At 38.9% G+C, this 10,719-nt stretch overlaps 1 protein-coding gene across 10 annotated transcripts in view; it reads left to right on the forward strand.

Annotated features, from left to right (window-relative positions):
• Nucleotides 1-6,411, forward strand: part of NEBL (nebulette) — a 342,069-nt gene extending 335,658 nt beyond the window's left edge. For all 10 annotated transcript variants that reach the window (XM_038529862.1, XM_038529861.1, XM_038529856.1 and 7 more), the window contains one exon: nt 1,040-6,411. In XM_038529862.1, coding sequence (XP_038385790.1) covers nt 1,040-1,216 — 177 coding nt within the window. In that variant the 3' untranslated portion in view covers nt 1,217-6,411. The remainder of the gene's footprint in view (nt 1-1,039) is intronic.
• Nucleotides 6,412-10,719: the final 4,308 nt, after the last annotated feature.

Here is a 10,719-nt window from a genome sequence, read left to right on the forward strand (position 1 = left end):
GTGGTTTCACATGGTTATTTTTGCTTTTGGTGTCAAATCCAAGTGATCGTTTCCAAGACCAGTGTCAAGGAGCTTACTGCCTATGGTTTTGTTTTGTTTTGTTTTTCTAGAAGTTTTACTTTTTTAGATCTAACATTCAAGTCTTTAATGTATTTTGGGTTAATTTTTGTATGTGGTGTAAGAAAGTGGTCCAGTTTCATTCTTTTGCATGTGGCTGTCCACTTTTCCCAGCACCACTTATTGAAGAGACTGTCCTTTCCCCACTCTGTATTCTTGGCTCCTTCCTCATATACTAATTGACCAAATCTGCATGGGTTTATTGCTGAGGTCTCTGTTCTGTTTTCATTGATCTATGTTTTTATGTCAATACCATAGTGTTTTGATTACTAAAGCTTGTAACATAGTTTGAAGTCAGGAAGTGAATAATTTCCTTATTATAACAAGGATTTCGTTATGTATACCTCAATATTCAGAACATTCACCTACTAAATGTCTATCCCTGTGATTCGGAAACCTGCAAAATAAGTCTATTAGCTAGTTTTCTTTTTTAAGATATATTTTTAAGAGGAAGCAAAAATTCTTTGTACTATTTAGGGAAAATTCATTTCCTCTGCCTGGGGCCTGAGGGTAGTGACCTGACACTGACTTGGCTCTTTCTGCCCCTAGGGCAGTTTTTGTTCTCTGAAGAGTGTGGAATAAGGGGAGAATCTACATAATCTAAGGTCTCTGGGGTTATCAGAAGCTGAGGGAAATTGGTTTTACTGCTTCAGAGCTTACTTTTTGATGGGCTAGTCATTGTATCTAGAGGCTTCCTAGATCCCTATCCTGGGCCCCCAAACACTAGCCTTTCTGCTAGTCTGGATGGACGCTGCTGGCATAGATGGTCAGCTCTGGTTTGCAGATCTCCAGAAATAAGTCCACTGGGGAACATTCCTCATAGTTAGTCTGTCATCTGTGAGCTGGTTTGTCATGATGGGCGTTTGTGGTTGTAAAATATTTTGTATCCATTGTGTGACCCTCCCCCTCCTTTCCTTTTCAGAGGACCTACCGAGCCATGTACGATTACAGCGCCCAGGACGAAGACGAGGTCTCCTTCCGGGACGGCGACTACATTGTCAACGTGCAGCCTATCGACGACGGCTGGATGTACGGCACAGTGCAGAGAACTGGCAAAACAGGGATGCTCCCGGCGAATTACATTGAGTTTGTCAATTAAGTCTTTCTCCTTGTCTTTGAGCTTTATTCTAATGTATACTAAACCCAACCTTTTTAAAAGATAGAAGATACTTTTAAGACAACTTGGCAGTTATTTTACAATAATCTATCTTTCCTTTGACAATGAGACACACACAGCAGGAAGAAAGAATGGCTTCTGGGCTCAGCACAGCAGCATTGTCAGGAGTTCCTGTAAACAAAATCCTTAGGTCCGGGCCCGGTGCTGCTAAACGGGTTAATGGTTTCCTTGGATTGGCTACGGCACACTTCTGGGAAATGTATTTTTGTAGCCTTTCATAGAGATGTTGATCGTCCCTTAAATGTAACAAGTCTGTGAAACTTCTTAGCTGTCACTTTGGAATCACCAGAAGCCAGTTCTCTTAATTCAGTAACACAGCCAATAATTTAAAAACCATTTAGCTTTTGAGTCATTAGGGAATTTCCAATTCAAGTGAAAATTGCCCTAATGTAATAAACGTCAAGAGCGGCAGAATGACAGTTTGCTTAAAATCATATTGACTGCTGGCCTTCAAGACCTAGAAACTTCTCCCGAACAAAGACATTTCCTTGTTCCCTAGACTGACTTGGGTCTATTTATTTCTCATTTGTACCAAGGCGTATCCTCTTCTCCATTTATATTCTGTGGGCCCAAGTCTACGCTTGACTCCATAGAATGTCAGGACCAAATAACGTCACAGCTACACGGCAAAGGGCAAAGTTTCAGGTCATCTCTATTATTTCCCTAAGAGCTTTTACCCTGTTGCATGTCACGTAGGTTCAAGCTTCTGTAACATAGGCAGCTGCACTGCCCATCCATCTCTGTTAATAGAGCAAAAAGTGCGGCTGATAACCTAACAACCCTTTCAGAGCTCTAGTCGCCAGCTCATCAGAAAACCGTATTTTGAAAAGTTGCTTGAGATTCTCCTGCTGCCTTGCACTCTAGTTTCGAAGGATTCACACCTTTAGGAAATAGACGCCTACTCTAGCAATTAAGTGACTTAGGTGTTTACTGAGCAGCTTTCATTAACTTAATGCCGCTGTTGATTCAAAAGTAAAGAAAACTTACTAGGAGCCAGTGACTACAAAGTATAGGAGAGACAACCAGTGAACAAAATGTCACCCACTCCACATGGAGACGATTGGGTTTTTTATTTAAGAAAATGTTATTCACATCCGGGAATGGAAATCTAGCCACTGAAACTAGTTAATGAAAAGACTTCTTTTCCTTTCTTCTGGTTCTTACTTTCTAAACCATATGCAGGGTGGGGGGAAGATGAAGATGCCAGCAGAGATTTTAAGTCTAGGCCCAAGAGGTTGTTCACGCAAAAAGAAGTTGTTGTCCTATCTTGAATTTCAAATACGAGACCTTGCAGGCTCTGCCTGGATTTACAGCCATGCTGCAGCCCTTGCTGACGGGTGGTGAAGACTGGCCTGTAGCCCATAGTCAGGATCACTGGAGAATTAACATCCATCATCGAAGTGACTCTGTGTTTTTCTGATGTATTTGGACCTGCTACCAGTATTCTGGTAGTATTCATGTAGGGCCTGACTCTAGAATGATGAAGCTATAAAAGCAAAGTTACAAAAATGTGATAAAATGTATAGACCTTGGGGATATATCCCTTATATAATATATGCAAAGAAATGAACAAAACATCTTGTAAAATACCTTTTATAGAAGTGTTCAGGAGTTCAAAAACAAATGCTCATTCATTTACACTTATGAAAAGTTAGTATATACTTTTGAAAATCTGGAGTTTCATTTTATCTGGCTAAAAGAGAAAATAAGCTTTATTATACTCAAGCTGCGTCTACAGGACACTCACATAAAAAGAGAAGAGAAAAATTCAGGTAAAAAGCTAGAGAGTTTTCTGAGGGGATTTGACAGATCCCTACATACCCAGCTGGACTGATTTTCTCGTATCGAAATGGCCAGTCATGATTAAATTAACCCCATATCTGTTTTGATGTCTTGTACACAAACCAACAAAGACAAGATGAATTTATGACCTTCTTGCAAAAAAACCTTCTGTGCATTAAAAGTGGGGGCAATAAACTTGCTCAATTTTATTATATCTCTAAGTAAATATTTATGTTTCACTCAGACCCCTTCTTGTGACTATGAAAAGCTGTAGTTGTTGATTAAATTTGCAGACTAAATGTAGGACAGGTACAATTTTTTGAGAAATAGCACATTTATGGGAGGCCCAGAGGAAACAGATTTGAAATGATGTTTTTAATCGGGAAAAGTACCATAAAGTAGCAGCTTGTTGCTCCCTTGTCTTTCTTATCCACTAATTTCAAAATCAGATTCCTGGAATGTAGAAGTCAATAATTATTGGGGGAATAATCCTAAAATGTTAAGCTTCACATAATGTTTGTAGAGCGAGTTGATTCTGCTTCCAGCCTCTAGGAATTCAGGTCTGCTTAGAATTTAACTAGAGAGTAATTATTTTACGGTAAAGACTGCAGGAGAATAAGATGTCGTGTGCTCCTGACACCCACCACAACTGGGTAACGTTGCCACTAAAGCTTGTCAGGGTATTCTAGCATCTCAGCAGAAATATAGGAAACATATATGTATAATACCAAAGTGCTATTTTTACAGTATCATTTTTCAAAACGACGTTCTTGAACAATTTTTCCACTTTGCACCCCCCCTCCCAATTTGGCAACAGGTATCTCATACATAACATTGATGGCTAAAGAAGGGTTTAAAAACATATGTCTTTTAAAAATCAAGTTAAAGACTGTGAAATGTCCAAGCACAGACAACATGCACCTGATTTTCTGAATGTGATGCATTCTCCAGACTGATAAAAGCACAAGGAACAGTTTGATATGCTTTTACAAGATTCTGAAACCAAAACTGTACATGGATCATCTCTCTCTTGAGAATAGCAGAGCAACAGAATAGATATATGACTTTTGTTGTAAGTTTTTGTAGTCAACTGTTTTTACTAATTCTCGTTCTCTAGGAAAGCTTTCTACTTCTAATCTGTGGCAAAACGAACTCTTCACGTCTTCTTGTTCTTGTCTATACATCCACAGCATAGCCCAGTTTGAAATAGTTATCAGGTTGTCAGATCCCCACGCAGCCGCAACCTCTTCTCAGGCTTCCCCACCACCAGAGACCACACAGGAATTTGCAAGCGCAGTTTCTAGGGGCATCTAGTATGAACATGGATGAGATTGGACGAGACTCTCTCTCACTATTAGGTTCACTGCCTGAAGGTGATGAGGATGCAGTTTTGGCAGGTTGGCCACAGTCTTTCTTTCCTTGTCCTCTCCCCTGTTGAGCTTGACAACAGTCTGGGAGGTGGGGAAACAGACTTTTCTAAAACAGTGAAGTTCAAGAGGTGCATCTGTTTTTCAGGTGTGTCCACCTCCAGTGAAATGTTTTTAATGAAAAGATAAAATGTGTGTGATCCTTTAATAACACATCCTTATATAAAGTGGATATAGTTTATACCAAAATTATAATATAGATATATTAAAAAGAAAGGTGCCTTTTGATTACCCTTGTTTATCCTCTATGGTCTTGGAAGGAAAACCGAGCCAGCAAGCTTCTTGTGTATTCTGTAGTAATATTTTATTGTACATGATTGGTATTTTTGTGGCGGGGGAATTGAGATGCTCCTGATGGATACGAGAGGTGGTAGCAGATTGTATTTTACCTCCAAAGGTTGAGAACTATAGAAAATACTGACCTTTCCCATACATTTCTGGAAAGTTCTTTGTGGATTTATATATAGTCAGGATGCATAAACATGAACTTTAGGTTTGAGACTTAAAATACCTATTGTAAGATAGAAGAATTCTATTATGAGGCTGAATTCATTGGACAAGATAAAATTCACTTCATAAGTTTCATTATACCTTAGCTATTCACTTCTGATAATCTGAAAGTGGCTGGAGCATGGGTGTTTTGGGTAATGAGACACGGAGGCAAGAAAGCTTTAGCTAAGTAAGAAGCTATGTAAAGTAAGTTAAGAATGCTAAAAGGAAAGTCTCTTTTTGAAGTATTCCATGCCCACTAGGGTCCTTTCCAGGCAACTGACTGTCAACTATTGATGATCAAAAAATATATATAAAGATATTGTATGATGTTTCTATGGCATCATTTCATGATGCTACTGGACTCCACCAGCCTGGAAGGATCCCTAGGGCAGATTTTTCCCCAGTGTCCATATTACTTCTGTATATTCATGAAATTCCATATGCTTTTGCATTTGATACATGGCATCCAGTTGGCATAGTATCTGCTTCTTTGTAATCCAGTTGCTGTTAAGAATGATTGACTTTGAAGGAAAAAGAGAAAATTGCATCCTAGTGCCATTCTTCAGTGTGCACACAATGAATGGCTGAGCATTTAGAAGCAGCACCAAGTGTGTCACAGGTGTGGTGTGGCAATGTTGGCCTCTGACCTGTGATAAAAATACAAAACTGGATCATTGCACAGCTTGGCTTCTGTTTGCTTCAAAAATGTAGAATTGTGGTTGATGATCAATTTCCAAGATTGTACTAACTTTGAGAGCGTATATTTATAATGGAAATACTTAATGTTTTTAAGATGAAGGGGCTTATAGAATGATACAGGTTATTAATATAATTTGGCTTTTGTTATGCAAATTAACACCAGCTATTAAAATATATTTTAGTAGAAATGCTTTAATTCATGTTTTTTTTCCTCTACACTGTGAATCTTTAAGCCTTGGTGGACTAGAGCAACATCGTGCTGCCCAAAGGACTAACCTATGCAAACTAGTTCACATTTTAGTGGATGTCACAGTAATTGTGTAATAAGACATTATTTCCCCCTGCATAATGTACAGCGGCATTGAAATAAACATTAAGCCTAGCATCATGTATGTATAGTATAGTCACTCACAGACCCTTCAAGGCTACTATAATCATTAGTATTATTATTATTTGTTTAAAAACAAATCGCTGATTTATCTATTAAATCTACTTGAACGATGTTGGAACAAGAATGACGGGTGGATGTGTCGGCTGTGGCTTCAATGTGGTCACTGCAAGTGTTTTCCTATGATAGAACTGTGTTCAGATGCACTCTCTTCAGGGTATTATTATTCTGTGTCTTCTTTCTGTATTTGTAAAACATTATGACGCTCTAATTTTCCTATCTCTACACATTTGGTTTGCTTAAATAAATGCAGGATATAACAAAATGGTTCTACTTCTTGGTTCTCACCTTGGTTTCTTGGAGCTTGGGTCATTGATCATGCCGGGCATGAGGTTTATCATGACAACTTATATTAAGTCAACATTGTAGGCACATGCTGGCTTCAGTGCACTTCCATTAGTGAGTCATCCAAAATGTGTCTTCCTCCCCACGATAAACTTAATTTTTAAATGATAACAATATTATGCTTTTTCAAGCTCAATATCTTTCTGATTTTATATCAAAGTACTATAATAATACAGCATTGTAGTTCACTTCTTTCAAGATTAAATTCTTCATATATTCTCAATAGAATTTTAATTTTCTTGTATTAGTAAGATGAAAGAAACAGCTTGGAGCAAAGAATAGAAAATGCAGAAATTGAGTACATGAAATGGGGAGATGCTCTGATTTCGCAGCTAAGAACAGCTCATTTATCATAGAACATAATTGCCTTTTTCCTCCTATTTTCCTATAGTTGGAAAAAGTAAGTCCCTATTTTGACCCTACTATAAATCTGTTGAGACTAGGATCTTAGCCTTACTATATTATTCTGTAAAAGAGCCTCTTTGATGGTGCAGAAATCCTCCCAATTATAAACTGATAAACAATATGGATGACACATTTAGAACACTTACTCACAGAATAAACATATCTTCCTGATCTGAATCTTTCTGTTTTTCATATTCTAAAAGTACAAAATGAGTATTTGCATGATATTCATCATCAATATACTGATGATATCTCAAATTACAAAACAGCTTGCTTATTTATTTATTTATTTATTTATTTATTTATTTGAAGAAGTTGCTCTCTTTTGGTCTCTCCGAGATTTTTTTTCCCTCCATCATAATAAACTTCCTCCTCGGAACCCAAGCCACACAGTAATGAATAACTTTGCAGGATTTTTTTTTTCCTGAACTAAAATAATTTGGATTTAGAATATAATTTTGTTAACTTAAAAATTACGAGGTCTCTGTTATAAGTAATTGAGACCCACATGACCACCAGAAGTCTACCAAAATAACTTTTTATAAAAATACTCCTACATAATAAATTAAAAAGTAGATAGAAGGAAAGTTTTGTTTCTTCCTTTATGTAATCTGCTTCTCCTACACAGGGAGACTGAACAAGAGTTTTGTGGTGGCAAAAAACTGGATACAGCCAAGTGTGAACTTCAGCTACTTTCTGCCTTCTAAGCAAAAGTCTCAGGGCTCTGTCTATTATATTTGTATTTGGGAGCAGCAGAGTTATGAAAAACAGAATGAGAAAATAGAGTTAAAGGGGACAAAGTCAATATTAGAACAAAGGACCCAGTTACTGTTTTTGTATTTATACCATGGCATTTGATCCTTGCCACCTTTCTACTTTCTTAAAAAAAGATTTATTTATTTGAGAGACACTGGGGGAGGGGGGGCACAGAGGTAAAGAGAATCTCAAGCCGACTCTCTACTGAGCTCAGAGCCCAAGGCGGGACTCAATCACATGACCCTGAAATCACCATCCGAGCTGAAACCACGATTGGTCACTTGACAGACTGTGCCACCCACCTGCTTTTGTGTGTGTGTGTGTGTGTGTGTGTGTGTGTAGCAAACATGAAAGAGAATAGTATAGAAACGCAAAATTGGAACTCTTGTTATTCCACTTAACAGCATTAGGAATTTTCTTGCATCCCAAATTCAGTTATTAGATTACTTTTTAAAATAAACTAGTTTCTGGTTCTTAGACTGGGCTAGCCACCTTTACTGCTACTTTTCAGAGGGCTGACATCCAAGACCACACTGGCTCAAATTAGTTTTTATGATCTTGCATGGTCTCCCCACTGTGGTCATAGCTGACTAGTTCTAGGTGACAGATTAACAGGCTGCCTGGGAGGCCTGGATGGGGGCTATGCAAGAACTTGACCCAACAGGGATGGTGTGCTATCCTGTCCTCATCTCTCTGAAGCACCTGAGGTCATGATATAGAGCAAGCCGGTTCACTGGCTGTATTATTCAAAGCTCAAAGACACAGAGAAAGAAGTCAAGAGTAAGCCCAAGCTTTGGGTAAGCAGATATCATGAATATGAAAAGCCACGAAATGGGGGAAAGATATTCAGAGTAGAAGGAGTAAAAAGGTAGTCGGTCAGTAGTGGCATATGTCATACGGTAGAGCCATGAAGAGATGGGAAGAAAGAAACTTGATTCTTGTTCATGGATGGCACCTACCATTCAGGAGCCCAACCCTTGCTGCTGAAGAGGTGTCCACATGCCACGTCAGATGCTGGAGGCTTGGTCCTGCAGCCCCTGTGAGACCGTCTCCTCTTATTTTGACAAGGAATGAATTTCATAAATGATAAAAAGATTCGTATGATGTCCCCCCAGTGAAACACTAAATGGCAGAAGTAACTGAAATGCCAATTACATTATTACAGCTCAGACGTTCCTAGGATGTCTTAAGTATTTTTCCTTCGTTTTCTTTTATGATATATTATCCTCTAGATATCCTAGTGAAAAATCCCTTTAGTTGGAAGTTGTTACCCTATGAAGGGTACCCATAATCATCAAACACATTTAACTGCAGCCAGTGTGCATGTACAAAGAAGGAATCGGAGGTTTAGAGGAATATTCGCATTGATTTCTATGTTTAGCAAAGTCGGGAGTGGCTGGGGCCACCTCAGAGAGCGACATTGGCACTGGTGTTCCAAGGGGGAAAGGGAAATTGGTTTAACAGAACTTTCAGAAATACCCCATTCACGGTGGGTTTTCGTAGTATAGTAGTTATCACGTTCACCTAACAGAAATACCTACTTCTGCCGGCTGTACCCACTGAGAGCTCTTGTGTCAGATGATTTGTGTATTTAACATCTAGTTATTTAGTGTTTATGGGATTCAAGGAAGAGAACTTAGAACTTTCCTCATAAAGCTTACATATTGGTCCAGGAGATTGGCATTAGGCAGCTAAGGATACACATTTATACACTTGCATATCCTTGTGTATACTTAGTAATTAATTGCCCAATTGCAGGGTGAGGGATGCCGTGAAAGGGGAGCGGCCCCCAGTTCCTGCAGCAGGGCAGGGGTGAGGGGTGGACATGCCAGGAAGAGGCAGGAGGCTTTCCAAGGAGCCAGGATGTCAATTGGACTCTAGAAGCTTCACTGACAATAGTCTCTATCCATCCAAGCGTTAGACACCTGGGAATAGTTCATCACCAGCAGCTAGCACTAGAAATGTTACAGCCCTCTGCCTGCCGAATTTTAAGTAGCAATGGCAGGTTTTTGTAATTTTAACAAAGTTAAGTGTTGTATGGACAAAATATGCACTGTGCCTGAATTTATGCACATGGGGCTGCCCTTTAGTTATTCGAATTAAGATTTTTTTCCTCCAATTAAAAAAATTCAGCCAGTTGCAAAGAGTTAATTATATACACAGAGTTTTACAGATGTGGAATACTTCACTTCCTTTTTTTGATAACTGGTTTTTACATAGGCTTTCCTGTGTCTTTACTTCCTCCTTGAATATTTTTGGAAAGTGTGTGTTTACTGGAGTTTATTTTCATACAGTCTGCCACAGACATTGATTAAAATGCTGGGCTTCTTTCTCTCCAATTTTAGATTTCACAGATTTGGGAGTTGTCATTTCCATCTAATATGTGATAGGAGTTAGATTTGCTACATTAACCAGGCAATACAGGGAAAAATCACTGGCAATGCAAGAGAGTTGTTGGTAATCATTTATAATAAGTCCTTGCTCTGAGGTAAATCATAGCTGTGCACATGGAATTGTAGCAAGAATGTCGAACATCTGCTTCCTTTAAAAGTCTGACTGTGTTTGCACACTTTATCTTGGGGACCTTTGACCCATTTAAATGAATGATTGCTAATGTTTTGGATGTATTTGGTCCCCTTAATCCATGCCTAATAAAATGCTTGTTGTGGGAACACCCCTTGATATACACAAATACCTCTTGGCTTCATGTACATCTTTCACGTTTTGACTTTCAAGACAGTGCCGCCAAGTGATTTCTGGATCTCTACATCCTTTGGTTATATTGCCTTTTCTTCCCCACCAAAATAGGAGTTCAGATGAGCCAACTACAGTGTCATATTTGTATTGTAATGAGACATGGTCTCTTTTGTTTACAAGTCATATTCCTACTGGTCTACATTAATTTAGTGGGTTTGGGAGAAGAGGTGCCCGAAAACCCAATGGGACAGACTTGTTCCATGTGACCCACCTGCGAAGGCTCCTTCTGGCTGTGGCCGAGCACCAGCTCCAGTAGATCTGGCGATGTGTGGCTCCTATCTGCCTGCAGCCATCCTCTCACTAAGGAACAAGGG

The sequence above is a fragment of the Canis lupus genome, chromosome 2 (genome assembly GCF_011100685.1).
Source record: "Canis lupus familiaris isolate Mischka breed German Shepherd chromosome 2, alternate assembly UU_Cfam_GSD_1.0, whole genome shotgun sequence".
Classification (NCBI taxonomy): Eukaryota; Metazoa; Chordata; class Mammalia; order Carnivora; family Canidae; genus Canis; species Canis lupus.